This window comes from Ptychodera flava, chromosome 21 (genome assembly GCF_041260155.1).
Source record: "Ptychodera flava strain L36383 chromosome 21, AS_Pfla_20210202, whole genome shotgun sequence".
Lineage (NCBI taxonomy): Eukaryota > Metazoa > Hemichordata > Enteropneusta > Ptychoderidae > Ptychodera > Ptychodera flava.
Genome location: NC_091948.1, coordinates 20,285,847 through 20,306,171, shown reverse-complemented (window position 1 = coordinate 20,306,171; position 20,325 = coordinate 20,285,847). Strand labels below are relative to the sequence as shown.

The following is a 20,325-nucleotide window of genomic DNA, read 5'->3' as shown; positions in this document are numbered from 1 at the left end:
TTGTAATTTCATATCAGTACACTTTTCTTATTGGTAAATTTTTACCAATGAATCATGTGACATAGATATGCCATGATGATAAAATGATGACCTGTCTCTTCAATAGTACACTGAAATATGGTCAAAGCATATAAAGTTTCATAACCGCCACTGTGTGTGCTGTGATCACTATGGGTGAAGCCTTGCTAGCCGTGTCAAGAGAAATGTACAACTGAAAATCCTAACCTAAGGGAAATGTTTTTTTAAAAAGACAGGGTCTCTCTCCAAGGGGGTCAGGAAAAGGGGTCAGAAAGTGACTTAAGGGATTTACCCAATCCTTGACTGTAGCCACAGATCAGTAACTCTCACCTTTCTCAATCTGTTGTCTTAACCCTTTCACCCCTTTTCCCTCTCTGGAGGTCCAACTTTACCAGAGAAAACAATGGGATTGGTTCAAACCACGGTGGTGAAAGGGTTGACTCCCTTAAAAATTGGCTTTTTCCTGGTCCCTTGATCTACCGAAGTTATTGCTATGGCATTTCTTTGATAGCTCCTTGCATAAATATTGCTGAATAGCTACTGTACTTTGCAACCAGTTTGCGAGAAAATAGATTATGGTTGTTTCAATTCAGAGCTAATGCAAAAAGACATTTTTTAAAACAAAGATGAAAGATATGGCTTTTTTCCTCAATGTTTTAAAAAGTCCAACTATGTACCACTTACATTTTAGAAATATATATTTACCAGAATATTCGGGAAAGTTCATGTATTATCCAAAGATGATCAAAGTTTTAGTTTTTCAAGTTCATAGTTTCTTAGTTTTCTACATAATTAGGGCTTTCATAGCCCCTTGCATGGTGACAATTTTTACACATTTCGGACCTTGGATGGCTTTTTTACATCCGTGATCAAACATTCTTAACGCATGAGTTAACAATTAAGACACCAACAACACTGTCACAGATCATGGACTGAAAATTCCAAACACTACAAAAAAATGATAGCACAACTGGGTGGCGCAGAATACTTCTTTTGAGAAATGTGCCGGGTACGGGGCACAGAGTACCAATACTGAACCCCTCACATACCTGGTTATTCTTTCCACAAAATACTACTGGCTATTTGTGAACCAATTTTACAATCCAAAAGAAAAATGTGAAAGAAATATAGTTGGTTTTTTTGAAGTTTTGGGTGAATTTATCATTTATCTGTCATCACCAGTCACACTGGCATTCTTTGGATATGACGCGGAAGCAGACGCTGAGTAGAGTTAATTTCAGCGTCATCTACAAAGGTCACTTGAAGCTGGGGATGGGGATGACGCCAAATTTACGCTGGTCTGAAAAATGAAATATGGTTGGGTATGATTCTGACAATTTCTCTTGTCTTGACATGACAACCTTAGAATCCATCAAATCTCTCTTTTCCTTATTTGTATGATCTGAATCCCCATCTTTTGGACATTACAGCTCTGTACTAATTTCCATATTTTTTCAGATGCATGCCAACTATTTTATATGTAAACCTTAATGTTTTCATGACATTGATATTTGTGACAGACCTGGCCTGATTCAAAATATATAAGACAGAACTGTTCACGGATGTACAAAATAGCCGGCCCCGGCAAAAACAAACAGTGTCAGCTAATATTTGCCTGCTGTGAAAATTTAGTTTTAGTAAAAAATCAGGACATTTTGCACAAACTTTATGTGCACATACACTACTTGTAACCGCCTGTACTTCTACTTTTGCCACTTGTAACCAAATTTTTCTGCATCCCTGGAACTGAATGGGCAATATCGTACACAAATCAGATGTACATTCATCATTGAATTGTAAATATTATTATGATTAAGGGTAATAAAGATTATTATTATTATTATTATTATTATTCACAAATGTATGATAATTCAAAGTTGTACATGGGTCAAAACAGTACAGAACCGTACAGCTGACAGAATATCAAAAATACCCTACTGACTGCTATGATAGAGCACGTCCCTGTGAGATGTGAACGCCCACTAGCAGCGAAGGCAGCTATTCGTGCATAAAGCTATGCTCTCTGAGTGCTATGCCGGCTTCAGTGTCATGCTGCCCTGGCGCCGCTATACAGCGCAACGTATGTTACCGTAGTTTACACACAGTGGTAACACAACAGGCTACGCATACAACATTCCCCTGCCACTATGATTGTATCGGTTTGGAATTTTGGGAAAACTTCCGCATGCACTCAGGGCTTCAAGACAGAGAATGCCATTGAAGAACTAGAATACCATTCAGTACAGTACAGTACAATGTACTAATCATGGCATCCATGGCAAAAACAGGAAACTTTAGGTGCATCAGTCACACTCGTCGTGGAGCACACCAAAAAAGTTGTATGAAAGTTTTCCTACCTTTGAGAATCTCCTTTCTACTAGAATCCATCTAGCATTTTATGTTACAACATTGATGACGCAGGGCGTTTTTTCCAAACATCCCATACCAGACTACCGTTTGAAAACGATAGTAGCTCTCACATTACTACCTCTGTACCAATGCCAATACACCAGGAAGACCGAACAATATTTCAGGAAATACGTCACGTGATTAAAAAGTTCAGTGCTGGCTGGTCGTGGGGTCAAAGTTCAACCTCTCAAGAGTCTTCGCTAACGCAGATGCAGATAGTCGTGAAAATAGAGTAATCCATGCTGACTTTATGATTGAAACGTTCCAAGGCGAACACGCTAATTGGAAAACAGGCATATTTCGTTTACAAGTTTGCAGAAACACCATCGCAAAAAGGTGAAAGGTTAACAGGTCAATGTACATCATATGGCATAGATTGGAGCATGGAGTAGCTCCATGATTGGAGGTACAAAATAACAGAAGCGAGATATGGTGAAGGTAGGAGAGCGTGGCGAGACTAGACCATAGCGGCTTTATAGTCGAACAGTCGTCTGATTAGAAGCAGCGTCTTCGAGAGACCTGTGAAAGAATGTGACTAATGACAGAGTTTTTGAGCAAAGGTTTCAAGTTTGCCCAGGCCGATTCGAAAGTTCGCTGCTCGATCGGGCGCTTGTGGGTCGTCGCTTCGCGAAACCGCGACGCTGTAACACAACAAGAACATGACATTGGTCTTTCTTAGGGTATAAATCATTGTGTGATAAGCTTAGCTTTGAAACAGTAATAGGGACTGTAGGTGCATGGTGTGTGTGGTTTAGAGTCGCCAAGCATGTCTAAGCGGACGAGAGAAAACTCTGCGTGTGATAAAAGTGAGAAGATAACAGAGGATGAAGAAAGAGATCTTTCAAGACGCAAACAGCAAAAGCCCAATATACTGGACTTGTTGTCAAAGCAAAAGAAAGGTCAGACTGCGCAGTGTCCAATCTGTGATCAAACCATACTGATGTCTAAAATGAACCACCATCTTGACAGCGGTTGCCTTGCAACAGATGGCCATGGAACAAATGACACCTCAAAGAATACTTGCAATGATGCATGTGATGAATTTCTTCCAAGCAGATACAAGTATGACAGGAAAGTGCATAACAACAGCAGCATGCAAGAGGACGCAAGGGAAAACAAACCAACTAGTACTACCAGTCCATATTTTGGAAAGAAAGAAGGAAGCCAGGACTACAAAGTGAAAAGGTCCAAACTCAAATTGAAAAAGAAGACCCTTTCCTTTGGTCAGGTTCATGGGCATGAAAAAGGTAAATCATCTACTGACAAGGATGTTTCACAGAGTGATGAAAGTACCAGCTCACAAACAGACTCTGTCAGACTGCTTAAGTCTGACAAAATTGATTCCCCAATCATTTGTTGTGAAGTTGCTAAGCCAGCAGGTGATGATAGTGAACAATGCAGTACTACCAACACTAAATCTGAAGTGCCAGTTACAACAGGATCATCAGACACTCAACAGTGTATCACGGTGAATGATGCATCTACATCAAAGTCTTCAGCACAAATCAAAACGGCGGAATTTGACAGCCTATTCCCAGTGGAGTTTACAAACTCAGGGAACATTACAGAAAAGTACCAAGAGAGTTCTGTCATGGACCGTTCCACTCCAGTTTCTAGCAGACATGGTGTATGTTCATCTTTCAGTGTTGCCATGGCAAATGAGGAGGTTTCTAAGACAACAGAGAGTTCTGTTTCAGTTATTGCCACACCAATTTCTAGCGGATATTCATCTTCCAATGTTACCATGGCAAGTGAGAAAGCGTTTGAATCCCCAGCGAGTACTGATAATTCTACTCAAAGTTCTAGTGGACATTCATCTACTGATGTTGCTATGGAAACTGAGGAAGTTCACCAGACTTCACAAGACGGCAGTGCCATCCAGAACAGGGAGAACCATGAAAACAGTGAGGTTGAGGATGGTCCAAAACAACCATATTATCTTGTTAATTTCTTGCTTGTAATGAACACAGTACTTGATAGTGACGAAGATCGAGGCCTTTTCAATGAAGAAGACATGACCTGCATCAATAAGTTCAGGACATTGCCAGGTTTGTACTCTCAAAGCTCGGCTTGCTCCGAGTCTGTGAGCTAGTAAATATTAAAACCAGAGTAAATTTGAGGGATAAACTTCAGCAGACTATCACGTTAGTGGTAGGCCGTTGTGTAGATTTTGAGGTGAATGCAAGCTAAGCCAGCCAGTAACTTGAACCAAATTTGATGATAAGCTTTTCTCCCAGAAACCATCTGTATTGAAACATTGTTACAGGAGTGGTGGTGTTGTTGAAAAGTAGTCCACTTCAATAGTGATAATAATAATAAATAAATAAATAATAATAATAACGACGATGATAGCAATAACGACGATGACAACGATGATGATAGCAATAACAGTACTTTCTTGCACAACTACACACTCATGCAGGGTGAGACAAGGCAAAATTTACAAAGCTATAAACAAAATATAGGTACACTAACAAATTTTGGTTCAGGCTGCTGCTGTTTTTCTCGAGGGTCTATGCTGCAACACATCTATCATCATAATTTCTGTGTATGGCTGTTTGGTATTTATGCTCTATTCATCTTTGTCTACATCAGTACATTTGTGGTTTTTTCGACTCTTCAGTATATCATGATCACTTGAAAATCTTCAATGTATTAATTCGCCTGTTTAGGTGAAGTACTACGAATTACGTCAAAATTAAGTTGTGGTGTCATTTTCTTGAAACTTTGCACAAATATTCTTGAAAGTTGTGCAAGTGCAAAAATGAAATAAAAAATGGGGGTCACCACGCTTGTTCCATGGAAACGGACGTTAAAATGGCGTCGTTAGAAATAAATAAAAATGATATAATTCACTTAAACTAAAGAAAGCAATTGTAAAAACGCTTAGCAAATGAGTTAATTTTAATAAATACAAAGACTTAAGATCAATATCTATCGAATGTATAGTTTTCATGATGTTTGTGAAGAAATTTTAACATAAGTATCGATTACAAAATGACGATATCGAAATTATATCACTACATAATTTTCGAACTTTCTTCCTGTCGCTTTGAATGGTGTCATTTTGACCAAACTTGGCGAATAAACTCCTGACATAATACCATTTAGTTTACACTTTAATAAAAGGGTGTCACCACGCTACTTTTTACAATATCTCCAGGTGAATGGGTAATTTGCGCCATATAAATGGGAGAGAAATGTTAATTTTTCACTCATATTGAATAAAAACCAGCTTCCTAGGGGGTCAAAATATGACAAGGTTATAGGTCACATGTATTTCTAAGACACTGGGTCAAAAAATAGGTAAAAGCGCAATTTCAACAATGACAGGTGATGTTAAATACATGCGCTACAAAATAACCCATTTGCGGCAGGCTGGAGTTAAATCTGCGCAGAAACGTTCTAAAGCGTGTGCGCGTCCAAATTCGGCGCCCTTTACCTTAAGGACATTCCATGGATTGGCCATTCCACAGTCTCTCGGGTGACCAGATGTTCCATAAGACTCTGAAATTTAAAGAAAAGCCTGTTTCGTTACAAATGTATTTCCAACTTTTTTACCAATGTGTATTTGACCGTTGTGTGTTGTGTCTATATAAACTCTATCACATCCTTCCATTTGCTTCACAGTTGTACATAGAGTTGCCCTCAGTAATCTGGCAGATTGAGGTCTATAGCATTGCATAGTCAAACTTCAGTAGCTGCACCGGTTTTGCTGAACTAGGCTATGCTAAGCTTAAATAGTCATTGACAAGAGGACAAAGCCACATTTTGTCACCGACAAAGAGCTAAGGGTATACATATGTGACGGTCTCAGTACTCTCACTTTGATCTTAACAGAAGGCCAAAAATATTCATAAAAATAATCGCCCATTATAGCGAGATATACTTCAGACCTCTGATGTCTCTGCAACTTTTTCCATTTCTTTTGTCAGACAGTATCATTAAAAATCTCGGAAGTACCACTAATTGACCCAACCAAAATTGACTTAAGGTGGTTGGAAAGGCTATTTTTGCACCAATGCTTTTCTCAGAGTTAATGTCAAGTTTCAAGTGTTAGAATCAAGATATTTAGTTCAAATTTTCAGGATAACTCCCTTAGTTAATATTTTCTCCAAAGAATAAAAAATTGTATATTTGCAGCCATTATTTTGAAATATGACACCAGTAAATAATAAAATTAATTTTTCATATTTTTTTACATATTTGAATTTAATAATAATTGGATTGTATTAATATTACCAAATTAGTTATAAATATGTTGACACTATTTATTGTAAGATTTGTACGGCAGGATTTGTAAATAAAATTTTTTTTATGATTTTACATGGGTTTATATATCAAAAAATTATTAAAAATTCTTTCAAATTTCAAAATGTGATTTTTCAAAAAGTACTTCAAATACAGGAAAATTGTGCCGTACAAATCTTATCTGTAACCTTGTTAATAGGCTGTAAAAATTCCATGTCCACATCTCATTTCAAAGTTGGATTAAATTGGTATACAATTATGTAGGAAAACTGTTATTCTGTCAAAAATGTTGAAAACAAGCCATATTTGCACCCCTCTTTTGAAGTCATAGAGCAGTTTTTTTGGTTAATCTCACTTTTGACACCTCTTTGACACTCAAAGAATCTAAAAATGCATTTACAATAGCAGTCACTCACTCTGAATGCCAGCACCGCCTTGTCAAACTTTCCTGAAAAACAGCAAATAATGACTTTCCCTTTTCAAACATTTTATTAAAAGCTAGGGGACCTCCACCATAGTTAATACACTAAGGACTCCCCAACTTCTTCTTATTTGGTCAGTTTTTCAGAAGTTTAACAGGCTATAGCTCTGCAATGCCTTTGTGCCCAAATGTCTAGTTTTTTTTATTCCACAGAGAATGTTGACTACTGTTATATTTTAATAGTTTTGTTGAAATTTATAACTGACGCTCTAGCCTTTCCAACCACAGTTGACTTAAGTGCATTGTTTCTAAAGTTTGTTTAATTATCATTTTTCTGACAGAGGAAGCCCAGAAACTGTATGTCAGATTATTCCAAAGGAAACCCACATGGCTGAGAGTGGAGAAGCTTGACTATCCAAGGATTGCCGCAGATCTAAAGCCAGTTGCCAAGCAACTGGTCACAGCTGGTTTTCTTCAGACAGGTAAAAGCTTAATTTTCCATATAGAGTCAGTATTCATTCACAATGATGTGTTTTAAAATAAGGAGATATGCCCCTGTGAGCTTCTAATATAAGGCAAAGAAAAATATGCTGTGTGCTGAATATCTTATCTCAATAAATGTTAGCATCGAAAAGTATATACCGGAACTCACTGTGCTTTGTTACGAAACATTTGAAGGGTAAAACAACAGCCATGACTTGTAATATCCTTTTGAACGTTTTTGCTTTCTGAACCAAAGACAGCCTTGACTTGCTGTCTCCATCCAGAAAACCACAGTTAGGCATTTACCGGTATTATTGGTTATTGCACTACAGTATGTATTTTGACCCTTGCTTTCAATTTCTCAAGCTTGGCAAACCAGTGATGTCTTTTTCACTCATTGAATTACTGATGTAACCAATATTTAAGCTAGCATTGATTAATACGTTCTGGTCTCTGTGTGTTGCTAACATTGCAGAAGTGCGTCTGCATTGGTCAGTGGCATAGATTTTCATTGTATATCCAGTCAGTCCTGATCCAACTGTGCTTATTATAGTTAACCGAAAAAACAGAGAACACTAGAGAAGGAAGTGTGTATACATTTATCAAATATCCCATCTCTTCCATAATTGTATTTCCAGAACATGATTTGACAGATCTTGAGGAGACTTTGAATTTGCTACAAGCCCCAGATTTGAAGAACTTAGCCAAGTCTCTCAGAGTGAGCTGTAGCGGTCTGCAGAGAGGTCAGGTCATTGACTCATTGATGAAACATGGCCGACAACAGAGGACCATCTTTGGAGGGACAGCTTCACTTATATTGAAGAGGTATTCTGATTTTATGACATTTTTACTGGCACACAACATACACATTGTATTTCCAGAACATGATATTCTAGCCAAAGCACAACAAAGTTTGTTTTACTTAGTGTTTGAAACTACCTGTTACTTGTAATATGTAGCATCAAACAAATACTTTTCTTTCTATTAAGACAAAAGTCATTTATAAAGATCTGTATCTTTACAACGTTACATTCTGAAGGTCACCTGTAGTTGTATGAGTTATCTAGTCGTTAAAATCCATCAAAACTAAAATGTACAATGAAGATTTCAAAGAAGGCATGAGATACTGAAATCAGTGACTAAAAAAACACAAAACAGAAAATCAAATATCAAAACTACATCAAATACTGAAGTTTAAAATCACAAATAAACTGATAGCCAAGGACAGAAAAATTGAATAAAGTGGGCTATCTGTGGTTCATTAATGGCAGGGCTTTTTTACAGTTCTTGTGGTGAGTCACGGGTCTCCATCAATTCCAACTTTCAGGGCCAAGAAGGCACTTGGTTCCTGTGTCAAGCTCATTAGAGATGTAAAAGCAATCTTCACCCGTCTTGTATTGCTGTTTTCACTGAAGAATGTCGCAGATGAAGAGGATTTCTACGCTGATGGAGGCCAGTCACTTCTGTAAGCTCAGATTTTTATATTTGAAATGGATGTACTGGTGAAAAAAATGTATACGAATAATCTAGTCCAAACTTTACCTATAGATTTAGACCAATAAAGATAAAATGATGGCGTAGATAAGGGTTCTTTCCTTGTTGAATGTTGTCACATCACAAAAGTAAATTGAAATCTAAATGAAAACCAGCAGCAGTGCTTTCAAAAAGTAACCTGAGCATATGGTTCGGTGACTGATGTTTCCAAAGTAGATTTCACCTGAGCAGCCTCAATTATTAGCATTTTATTTTCTGTGAAAACATGTCTGATTTTGAAAGAGAAATTCCATTTACTGGCATATATCCCAGTTTTGGGCAGAGTACCAGTTTTCAAGTTTAAACAAACTGTGCATTCTTAAGACACATCTTTTTGCATTTTTCAAGCTTAAAGGTTTTTTGTCGTACACTAAACTGTTTCTTTTCCACTTTGTTTTAGGTCAATGCTATTTCTTGCAAATTACGGTCGTGTAGTTTATCCCAAGTACACAGTGTACAGACCAACAGTGTTATTCAGAAGCAGAGATGAGTTCCTCAAGTGAGTGAAAGATATTTTTGCTTGAATTAAAATCGTCTAATTTACATGTCAAACTCAGGATCAAATATTTTGTAAAATAATTTTTGTCGCTTCTCACAGATTTCAGGTTGCCCTGCAGTATGAAGGGGACATCAACACCGCGCTTAGCAGCAATGATTTTGAGACAGCCTTGGCATTGTACTTGGACGCTTGCAAAGAATATGAGCCAATGAAAAATGATAAAGATATCTGCAGGTATGGAAATTCGCAATGGCAAATATTATTTGTCAAGATTGTTAGGCTTTCATCGTATGAATGTTGAAATGTGAGTAAGCAATCATTTATCGTATGAATGTTGAAATGTGAGTAAGCAATCATTTTGTGGTATTGTTCCGAAGGACCCCACCATGGCAGTCCCTAAACCCAGTCCTGTGGTCTAACATTAATGTTACTGTTCACTTGAGCAATGGTGTCTGACAGTTCATCTCCTTTGAAAAAAAAATGCAGACTTGAATGTCACTAGTCAGTGGTCTGAGGTAAAATTGGTGGTTCTTGATCAAAGACTATTTATAAAACAAGTGAGTTAGATGTAAAATAATGTTTCACAGTATTCAGACCACAAAACATTCTGCCAATGATATTTGGAAATACAGTGTATAATTTAGTAAAATAAATTACAGGTTATGGCTTGTATCTTTACCCCTTTCATCGCCATAGTTCGACCCAACCCCCATTGTTTTCTCAGGTGAAGCTGGACCTCTGTACATGGAAATAGGGTGAACAGGTTACATGATGATGTGTTCAACTTCTCACAATATCACAACCTTATTGTGATCTACAACCGTACAATTCATTAATCTTTTGGGTTTTTTTTTACAAACAGCTTTGACACCAGTCTTCCAGTGTTCTTGAGGTGTTTCACCACATCATGGATCTACACTCGCATTCAGTCACTGGGAGTTGAAATCTATCAGAAACTGCGGCGATACAGAGAAGCGGTGGACAAACTCAGAGAATTGCTAAAGCAAGACGTTTACTGTGCTCATGCTAGGGGCAGATGGTGGGACAGGCTCGCTTTGAATTTAGATCAACATCTTAAGAAACCATCAGAGGTAGATACCATACAGAGTTTCAGTCATTCCAGCTGTTCTCCTCTGTATAGCTTTCTTCGTGTTTCTGTTTCTGTGTAGTAAGTCAAGCTGATGTAATAGTGACAGAGCACTACAGCAATATCACATATAGATTCTATGTTTTGTGATGTCCAATCTGATACTGTGTCTATTTGCAGTTTTACAGGTTAAGTGACAATATTGACATTTGGTGGACTTACAGGAATTTCCCTTGAACGTGTCTATTTGATCAAATGTATTTTTTTTAACACAATGCAGTCTCTGGATTCCATCAAGGCAGCCCTGGCGGACAGCCATGTCAGAACTGGACACAGGCTTGCACTTGAGCAGAGAGTTTTCAAGATTTGCGAGTCTCCTAGCAACCTGAAACTGAAGAAGAGACTTTCAGAATTCAGTCTCACCAAAATAAAGGAAACTCCAAAGGTAAAAATGCATCCATGCTGTCCTAATTATATGTGTACCAGTATGTATCTGTTTATTAAAGTGTTCCTGTATACAGTAATGGGCAGATCTGGATGACCAGCTATGTGTGCATTGTATCTCTAATACTTCACTCGTACTTGCCCTATTGTGCACAAAGCATAGGATAAATCAATTTATGTCAGCGATTGTGGTGAAATAAAAACATTTTACGCTTGACAAACATCGTACCGTTTTGAAATATTTTAGTTAAAGCCATAGACATTGGCAAGATGTTTGAAATATTAAATATGAAGGCAGAAAATTGTTTACATTTGGTTGAAGGATTGATGATCCAGTAAATCATGATAAGGAGCTCATAGAAGTACCTGCTTTATACATATATGCAAATATGAAAGATACAAGTGGACCATATCGTATCATTTTCAAAAGTATGGTAAAAACGTGACCTTTCTGTCATGGTTCGTTACAGCTTGTGATTTCAGGAAACATACGACAGAACGACGTGGTGAATGAAAGGTTTTATGTCATTCAGAAACTAAGCAAAAACAGTGGTGATGGTGAAACAGAAGAAATCCTAACATCTAGAGTTGAAGAATTTGTGTTGAATTACTATAAAGAAAACGGCTATAATGAAGGTTTGTAGTGAACAATGATCAAAGAATTTTATGATCCAAAAGTTCTGTTTCAGCTAATATTGGCCAGTAGGCCACTTATGGTACTTCGCACCTCGAAAATAAAAGAATTTTGGCTCAAGCTGCCCTCAAACAAACCATATTCTTTCATAATCAACGATAAAAATCAGGGGTGACCTTGCAAATTTTAGTACTAGAGAAACAATTTACTCAATATTTACCAATATTTGAAATTTAAAGAGGTCGCCATCCCTGTGTTATCTCACTAGGGAAAATTAAATTCATGGTTTTCACAGAACTAAGCTGGTGAAAATTTTAGGTAGGCAAAAGAATATTGTAAAAGTTTTACAGTCTGAATATGTATCCCCGAGGCTAATTCTACCTGTGTGGATTTCAGCACCGTCACATAACAGTGTTGTCAATATTTATTTCACTTGAGTGATCAAATGGTAAATTTTGTTTAGGTAATCCAAATGTAAACTTGCAGTGATATCAGAGCATTTTCACCTGATATCACTGAGCAAAATAACTTTTTTTATATTTCAAAAGTTGACAAGTCTTTTAATTGAAAATTTGTTACTCAGGAATCCATGGAGAAGGGTCTACATTCACTACTCTTATTGGTCTCCTAGTTTGGGATATTTTGTTTGCTGATAATATTCCAGATGTCTTCAGATACCCATTCCAGGTTAGTCTACTTGTCTTAGATTACAAGATCCATTAGTCTAGCTCACAATGTGGAAAGGGTGTACTTCACTAAAGTTTGTTGTACTTCAGAGAATATTTGAAACATTTAAGAGCATAGCTTCAAAGTATTGAAAGACTACATGTACCGTGCATCTTGTTTTACATTGAAATTTCTGTCAACATTTGCGGTAATTAATGTAGACAGAACAAAAAAAGATAAAACTTTCTGTTTAAGACATGCACATTAGCTTTGATGTTTGAGTGAACATAAAACTCTGTCTTAAAATTTGTTGATACACACAAGTTGTTATAACCTCCATTAATTAAGAGAGACGATTAAAGCCCCAATATCTGCGAATGTTTGATAAACCGATCTCAAAATATCCTTAGTTTTCCAAGAGGTTTCTTTGAATAAGATCCATTAGAGACCGAAAAAATGTATAACACTGTTGTGAGTGTCTAAAGTGGCATGTAAATTCAAATGTTTTAATGTCATTTTAGATTTCCCGCCATTTTCAAAAACTAATCATATGACAGAGAAAATAAAGATTAAAACAACAAAATGTTGGCCATTGTGTGTTGTGCATTCAAGTAGATGGCATCATGCTTGTTTCTGGTATGATCATGATGTGTATGTGCAGGAAATAGTGTGTTTTTGTATTTTCCCGTGGGGGTGCCATTTTATGAGAGCGGCACTGGTTTATTATTAAGCCTGTTAAAAGGTGTAGGCATAGTCCAAATCAGCGAGCAGTGATACTTCGATACACGTCCTTCTGTTAGCACATTTACACGAACCAACTTTGGTTTGAAAATAAAATCATGAAAATAATGCATAAAATTAGCAGCTATTGGGGCATTTCCAGGGTCTATATGCTTCTGGAAAGTCATTTAACTTTAAAGCTATCAAAAAGACATTTGAAATTGCAGAAAAATTCCTTGAAAGTCCTTGAATTATAAGTTACTTTGATGTATGCACCTCTAGTGCACATTTAATAGTCCTTAGGTAAGGGATAGGGTACTTAGCTTTAGGCCACTATGAAAATCCTTTTTGTTCATATTCAAGAATTGTGTCCATTCAGCTCAGCTCATTCCTATCATTCTTAGTAAAATATTTCATGTAGTGTTTCCAGTATGTTTTCAAGGTATGTTGTCACCATATTAAATGGTGTTTTTCTATGATGATGCATTACATGTTTTTTTTTATTTCTCCACTCCTAGACTGGTCCGTTGGACTTCAGGGGTGATGATTTCTACGTCAACAGGCGAGACAAGATCGAAGCAAGACTAGATTTGATTGAGAAATCAAGTGAGGAATCTTTACATGGAATGGTGGATGAGACTTGGAACACACATGAGGGAGAACAGTGTTGTATGATAAACTGGGAACTTTTTAATGATTTGGATCATGTCAAAGTAAGTCTGACCTACTACAACCGATATTCTGTTGGTTTTTGTCATCTGTTATATCTAAACTCTGTCATCTTCAAATGAGTCTATTAAATTTTTTGTCAGGGTCATTGTAGCACTGTAATACAAAAACCCCCTCCAAAAACCCTCATATTTTGCAGCCTGTAATACTGAGGAGTTCATGGCTATATACGTAGAGCAAATGCGGCCCTGAAAAATGCATGCTACGTATGGCAAAATACTCATCCAGCTTTCCACTCAGAATTGTATCAAGGTTGCTGCTCTTTCCTAAAAGATGCCAGCCCTGTCATTATGTCAATAACGAAATGTAATCAATCATTCATTGTAGAATAGCAAGTGAAAATTTATCACTGAAAAAATTCAGAAACTCTGAAAAATACCAACGTCATCTTCACAATGATCCCTGCAAAAAAACACTGGCATCTCTCATGCTGACAACCCACTTCAAAAATTTACTTCCTGTGATTACCAATCAGTAATGACCACTGAAGGTAAAAGATTTGAGCATGTACAAATTGACCGCGCATTAATTCCATAGTTCCTGTAACTGTTTACTCTCAAAAGAGAACAGCTATACATCTCAGTCAGTCTCAATAAAAAGGAAAGGTGGAATATGTTTGATGAGTTAACCTTGTGAGGGCGCTTTACACAGCATGAGGAGGAAGTCTTCACACTCATTATCAACATACCTATTTTCAGGGTTTTATTTCTTGTATGGGAGGGCACATACTGAGTGCCATTGGAAGAAGGATCCTTAAAGATCACAGACATTGTAGAGGTGGGGTGCCTGATCTGGTTGTCTGGAACACTGAGACAAAAACATGCAGAGTAAGTAAATAGACAAGATTTGTCCTTTCTTGTGATTTCAGAAACAGTTCCAACTTAATCAAACAAATAATAAATATGTTAGGGTGAGCAAACTGACATCCCATAGTGTCTACATTATAAGTTTTAGCAAACATCCAGATTTTGTCTTTCTAACCCAAAAGAAAACCATATCTATATTTTTATCTTTTAACACGCTTGCATGGATTGAACTCATGTCAAGCTGTGAAAAAAAAAATCAAAATGATTCTTTCACAAAGTTTTTTGACATTCTTTAATTAAAGTGTCGTGTAATACTGTAAAACTGTGTAATGTTTTTATAATTGTTCCATTCAAACACAAAACTGACCAACTGTGGGTATTCCTACGTAACATTCATATATGAAGCCATAGTCCAATAAGAGGAACTTTTAACATCTATTCAGGATTTACTTTCACAATCAGTCAGGTTGACAGTTCCTGAAATTTATCAGTTTCCCTCTTTTTTCCCTTCGACCTTGTTGACAGATTGTGGAAGTGAAAGGTCCTAACGACCGGCTGGCGCACAAACAGATCTTGTGGATTGATTTTCTTAATTCCATTGGTGCAACTGCTGAAGTCTGTCATGTGACTGGTCAGTATTGAAACAACTGAAGTAACAACACTCATGCAAATGAATCCAATATATTCTGTTGTTTTCCCACTATGAAGACATTTGTCTCCCATGTCTTTCACCTAATGAGGGCGCCATTCAGGGTAAAGTGCTGTACATTCTTTGCAAAGAATGTCAACACAGTACTCCCGTTCGGTTACAGTTAACAGTTACGATTTAAAGTTGAAAGCGTACTAAATTTTCATGAAGTTGTACAGCAAACTTTCTCCTTTGCAAGTTCTGTTTGTTTATATACGACATCCCTTCAATTCCCATAAACAGTCTGAATGTGAAATTATGGATGTTTATTTCTTTGAAGTATCAAAATTACATCAATTATTGGCTGCTATTTTGAACTTGAATTTCTCTCGTTTTGGAAATGTTATTGGATTAAAGGAAACTTTCCACATCACTCAATCATTTTTTAAAAAAAGATCAATGTTCAAGGCAACCACGTGTCTTTTGTCAATTTCAATTCAAGTTGAGATAATCTGCAGTCTGTGTGCTTCATTTCTCATAACTTTGTCGCTCATTTCTGATCGTAACCCTGTTTAACTTTTTCAGCTGTTGGTGGAAAGAAGCTCAGAGCAAGCATTGACTGAACAATCTGGTATTGACCAATGACGATGAAGCCTCAGGAATCTGTAATTAACTCTGATATTCAAGAGTCAAAAAACAAACCATTATTTACAATTTCAACTGATTTAAAGTAATCGTAACTATTCTTTGGTTTCATGGTCACTGAAAATTTCTTTTTCAAGTCAGACTTCTGTTAAACTTTGGTTAGAGAGGTTGCTGTGAGCAGTCTCTATAGGATTGAAGTCCTGTTGGAAAAATTACAGAGTAGGGCAATGACCCATACATGACTTACATCCTGGTGTTTGGATGGCAGATTCAACATTTTCTTCAGAGAAAAATGTGATTTTTTTTGTTTGAAGTGAATGAGTTACAATTAATTCAGAATTCAGTGAATGTGATTGGCTTAGAGAGAGTTTGAAATGAAATATGGATTCTTATCAAAATGGCAGCACACAGTAGCCACAAAATGACTAATTGAATAAGCAAAATTATAGTTAATTTAATTCAGTGTATCAATATATCTGAAATATCTCTGTCATAATTATGATAGTTACTGGTACTATTCTTCATTTAAAAATTTCATCTGACTTTGGCTTCAAATGGATATAAAATGGTTTTCAATTGTGTAGTGCAGTACTATATATTATTGCCTGAATACATGGGGTTTATGTGCCCTAGAGCAGGTGACAATTTGCCCAACACCAGGAGGGCAAATTGTCTCCTGCTGCGAGGGTGCATAAACCCATGTATTCAGGCAATAATATTTTTATTACATGCCTTTCACAGTTAATGCTATATGACATTTAGTTATATTCAGGGCATTCTCAAACAATTTTACCATTATCGACCAAAATCAAACAGATTTTAACGAAAGTCAAAATAGCAGTGCACGCATGGTTATTTTACATCTAGCGTTAAGCGTCTACTTTGACATTGAAAACTTCGAAGGGCTTCACCGGACTGGGTAACTATGGAAACTGGTCAGTACATCGTTCACACGTCCCGCTAACTCCCTGGTTGTTCCTATTCAAATCAATACACTGATTTGCATTCACATCAAGGCATGTAATTAAGAAACATTGTACCCCGACTAGATTATTTCTCATTTCTTGCAGCTACCACAAACAACTTCATAAATTATTTCTATTGATTTGACACTTACGCGCCTTGCATTGCACTAGAGCATTATCACAAAGCAGAGCGAAATGACATTACGGGAAGGCTCCATTAACTTAGGAATACCCTACTTCCCTAGAGGATCAATTTCACAGACCTGCCTTTCCTACAATGGCACTACAATAGCACCAGCTGGATTAGATAAACATAACAATGGAACATTCACACCTTGGGGATTAAAAGTCTTCTGTTTGTCACCCAAGTTGCTCAGGCGAGGACTCGGGTTTCAGGTACCATGCAAGTTAATGCAGTCGTCCCCTAATGATAAGAAAGCATACTGACTCAAATTAATGAAAACCAAAGTTTTAGCCAAAATTTTCTTCTAGAGTATTCTCTTTATTGGCTCAGCTAATTTGTGACTCTAGTTTGCACTACTACAGAAATTTGAATTGTTCAACCGGTCATGCATATGGCCCATCCTGAAATAAAAGTCTCAGAAAAATACTGCCCTGCACGTTGAGGGCTCCCTTCAGCTGAGAAATCATCGAAGGCATTCGCTGGTCTCCTTGGTTACCAAATGATTTACACCTACATTAATATGCAATCAGTGTACAAGAGCCCTGACACTTTCTCCTTATTTATTCGTAAAGAATAATGATATATGAAATGTATCCAGTCGCGAAATATATGCAACATTTTAATGTATGTTGATTGTATATGATGTTCCCTGGGTTCTGATAATACACTGTTTATGCCTAGCCCTTTTGGCATTTCAGGTCAGAGTTTTCTTACCCATACAAAATATACAGAATTTTATTTTTTAATTCATTGCATTAATGTGAAGTAAAGCTTCTAAAATTGTACAATTGAAATATCAGATTTATGTACACTGAAATTGATAAACAGCTTTTTTTGATACGTGAAATTTACAAAATAATAGAACAAATTAATATTTTTGTTTCACAGAGATTGATCTGCTCTTTATCAAATTGTACAGTAAAATCATTTGTATGACTATACCTTCAGTGTATAGCTAGCCATGCTTAAAATGGCAACTACAAAGCTGACTAGTTTATTTTGCTGGGGAGGGGGGAATACATTTTTTGATGATGAACATCTTTTATTGTTTTGTCATCCTCTGTATTGAAACAACCCACTTGATGCGGTTGAATGTCCCTCTGAATAAAAAATTTTTGATACTAAAGCAGTTTTGTTGCCGTTGTTTTGATCTGCTGGATTGAAAAATCCCACTTGAGGCAGTTTTATATCACAAGGAAATCAAAACACTGTACATCTATATAGAGACAGGTCAGAGTAGCAAGCTTTGTGAGATTGGTTTACGCTGCCTTTGCCAAGGAACACTGCTGAATGAGTTTTACAACACTTCAAGTATCATTTGATTATCACTATAGGATTAGACTTAATCACATGGCATATTGAAAAAAGTGATGAAACGGTTTCAGAGATTCTTGCCTACTCAGTGAGATAATCTTGACGGCTGCAGACGTACCTAAGATTTGTGCGCATCATTTCTGTGCATAACAAAGTGTCATGTGCTGGTCGAGTAGAAAAGCATGCATATAACTATCAGGTATACGACACATAACTCCAGTTGAATAAAGTCAACATCATAGTGTAACTAAAGTGTGAGTATGTGTGATTTACAAACAATGCTGTGTCCCTGAGAAATTATCTGAAAGCAATTTTCATAGGTATGGTAATCAGAAAATGGAGCTGTTCACCGTGGCATGCTCTGCCTGGAATACGTCATATGCTTGGACTTCTATTTCTACTCATAGGTTTGGACAAAAGTTTTTGTTCAGTGTAATAAAATGAATATCACGAGAGCAAGATCACCCCTTGCTATAATGTGTTATTACTAAAAAAGGCCAAACAGACTAATCTGTTGTCCTATGCACTTCACATTAGTCAAATGACAGACTTACACTTGTAATATTTGGCTCGCTTTAAATGGTAGAGAGATGCATCAAAAATCTGCACCATTCCTATCGCACTGGTATGTGTGTTAATTACTACTTTCACTTGATTTAATGAGTAAATAGCTAGATTAAAACTTACCCAATAAAATTAAGTTTCCTCGAGTATGGACTAGACTTACTACTAATCCATGCACTATAATACACTACCGAGTAGCTATTACCGTGGGTAACTTCATGTTATGACGCTCAAAAAACTACAATCGCAACGACTTGGTTGATACAAGTATCTATGGTGTATACAGCATTCAGTATTTGAATAGTTTCTTTACAAATGACAAAATCAAAGTGGTACTACTGTAAAGCATATACAATATGAATTGTACTCCACACAGTTGCCATGTATTTCTGTACAAATACACCATGCACCAGCTCCTACTAAAGACATCACATTTGACCAAAAATTTGTACGAGGCACTTTGAAAATTTAATAATTTAACTATAATTATTTATTACCTCATTTTTGTTATCACAACTGGAAGTTGTGATATAGGGGTAGTTTCAACCGGTGTTAGATATCGTCCATTTCCGTAAACGACAAAAAGTCAAAAACTGCTGAACAGACTGCGTTGATATTTGGTACCGATATTCAGACTGGTTCCAAGGTTCCGATTCAGAAAAATGGAGCCAAACGGAGTGGCGGTTATATAGTTTTGGGAAATTTCTAACCCCCCTTTTTAACTAATTGATTTTAGGGGTCTTTCATATATGTAGTTTTGGAATGTACACCAATCCTGCATTGTGGACTGTTTTATGAGTTGTGGAACAGAAATTAGGTTTTGATGAATGTTAGAAATATGCAGGATGGCTGATTCGAAGTATAAGAGATTGCTATGCTCTTTTGGGCATCAAAAGCAATAAAAAAACCATATTTCATAGTTTAGATTCTCACTTTTGAGATGACCCTAGGCATTTGTTAAGTAAACATCCTTGAGTCAATATACAGACTTTGACATTCCAGAGATTAAAGCGCAGTGGTCGTCGCGCTGCGCATCCTCCTGAGGGGTCCCCCTCTGTTGTAAACAAATCCAAGAACGCCGCACATCTTACGGGTTGATCACAGTCGTTTGGAGAGCTATTCAGCGCTGGGACTATTCGCCCCATAGACGAGTGTACAGAAGCGAGAAATACCCCAAGTTGGCGTATTTCTCGCTTCTGTATACTCGTCTATGGGGCGAATAGTCCCAGAACTGAATAGCTCTCGAGCGACTGTGGGTTGATTGTAATGTTTGCGATATTGCCGCTTGTTAAAATGGCGGCTGATCTGTCACAAGTATACCAACT

The 20,325-nt window shown here is 36.9% G+C and overlaps 2 protein-coding genes across 2 annotated transcripts in view; one reads left to right on the top strand and one right to left on the bottom strand.

Moving 5' to 3' along the window:
- The window catches only part of LOC139121679 (leucine-rich repeat serine/threonine-protein kinase 1-like), a 47,989-nt gene extending 45,448 nt beyond the window's left edge, over positions 1-2,541 (bottom strand). The window contains exon 1 of the mRNA XM_070686761.1: positions 2,376-2,541. Within this exon, the coding sequence (XP_070542862.1) occupies positions 2,376-2,406 (31 nt within the window). The 5' untranslated portion in view covers positions 2,407-2,541. The remainder of the gene's footprint in view (positions 1-2,375) is intronic.
- Positions 2,542-2,629: 88 nt separating this feature from the next.
- On the top strand, positions 2,630-18,248 carry LOC139121680 (fanconi-associated nuclease 1-like). Its single transcript, XM_070686762.1, has 14 exons — positions 2,630-4,475; positions 7,441-7,581; positions 8,221-8,407; positions 8,910-9,047; positions 9,516-9,614; positions 9,714-9,848; positions 10,477-10,705; positions 10,982-11,146; positions 11,616-11,781; positions 12,363-12,466; positions 13,684-13,878; positions 14,593-14,721; positions 15,226-15,331; positions 15,914-18,248. The coding sequence occupies exons 1-14, from the start codon at positions 3,194-3,196 to the stop codon at positions 15,949-15,951; spliced, it is 3,114 nt and encodes a 1,037-aa protein (XP_070542863.1). The 5' UTR covers positions 2,630-3,193; the 3' UTR covers positions 15,952-18,248.
- The last annotated feature ends 2,077 nt before the right edge of the window (positions 18,249-20,325 follow it).

Bases quoted from the DNA above. Each gene is read 5' to 3' on its own strand.
- LOC139121680 (XM_070686762.1), top strand. From the start codon at position 3,194: ATGTCTAAGCGGACGAGAGAAAACTCTGCGTGTGATAAAAGTGAGAAG. The intron at 9,048-9,515 runs GTAAGCTCAGAT...ACTTTGTTTTAG, and splicing joins GATGGAGGCCAGTCACTTCT to GTCAATGCTATTTCTTGCAA. The intron at 13,879-14,592 runs GTAAGTCTGACC...ACCTATTTTCAG, and splicing joins ATGATTTGGATCATGTCAAA to GGTTTTATTTCTTGTATGGG.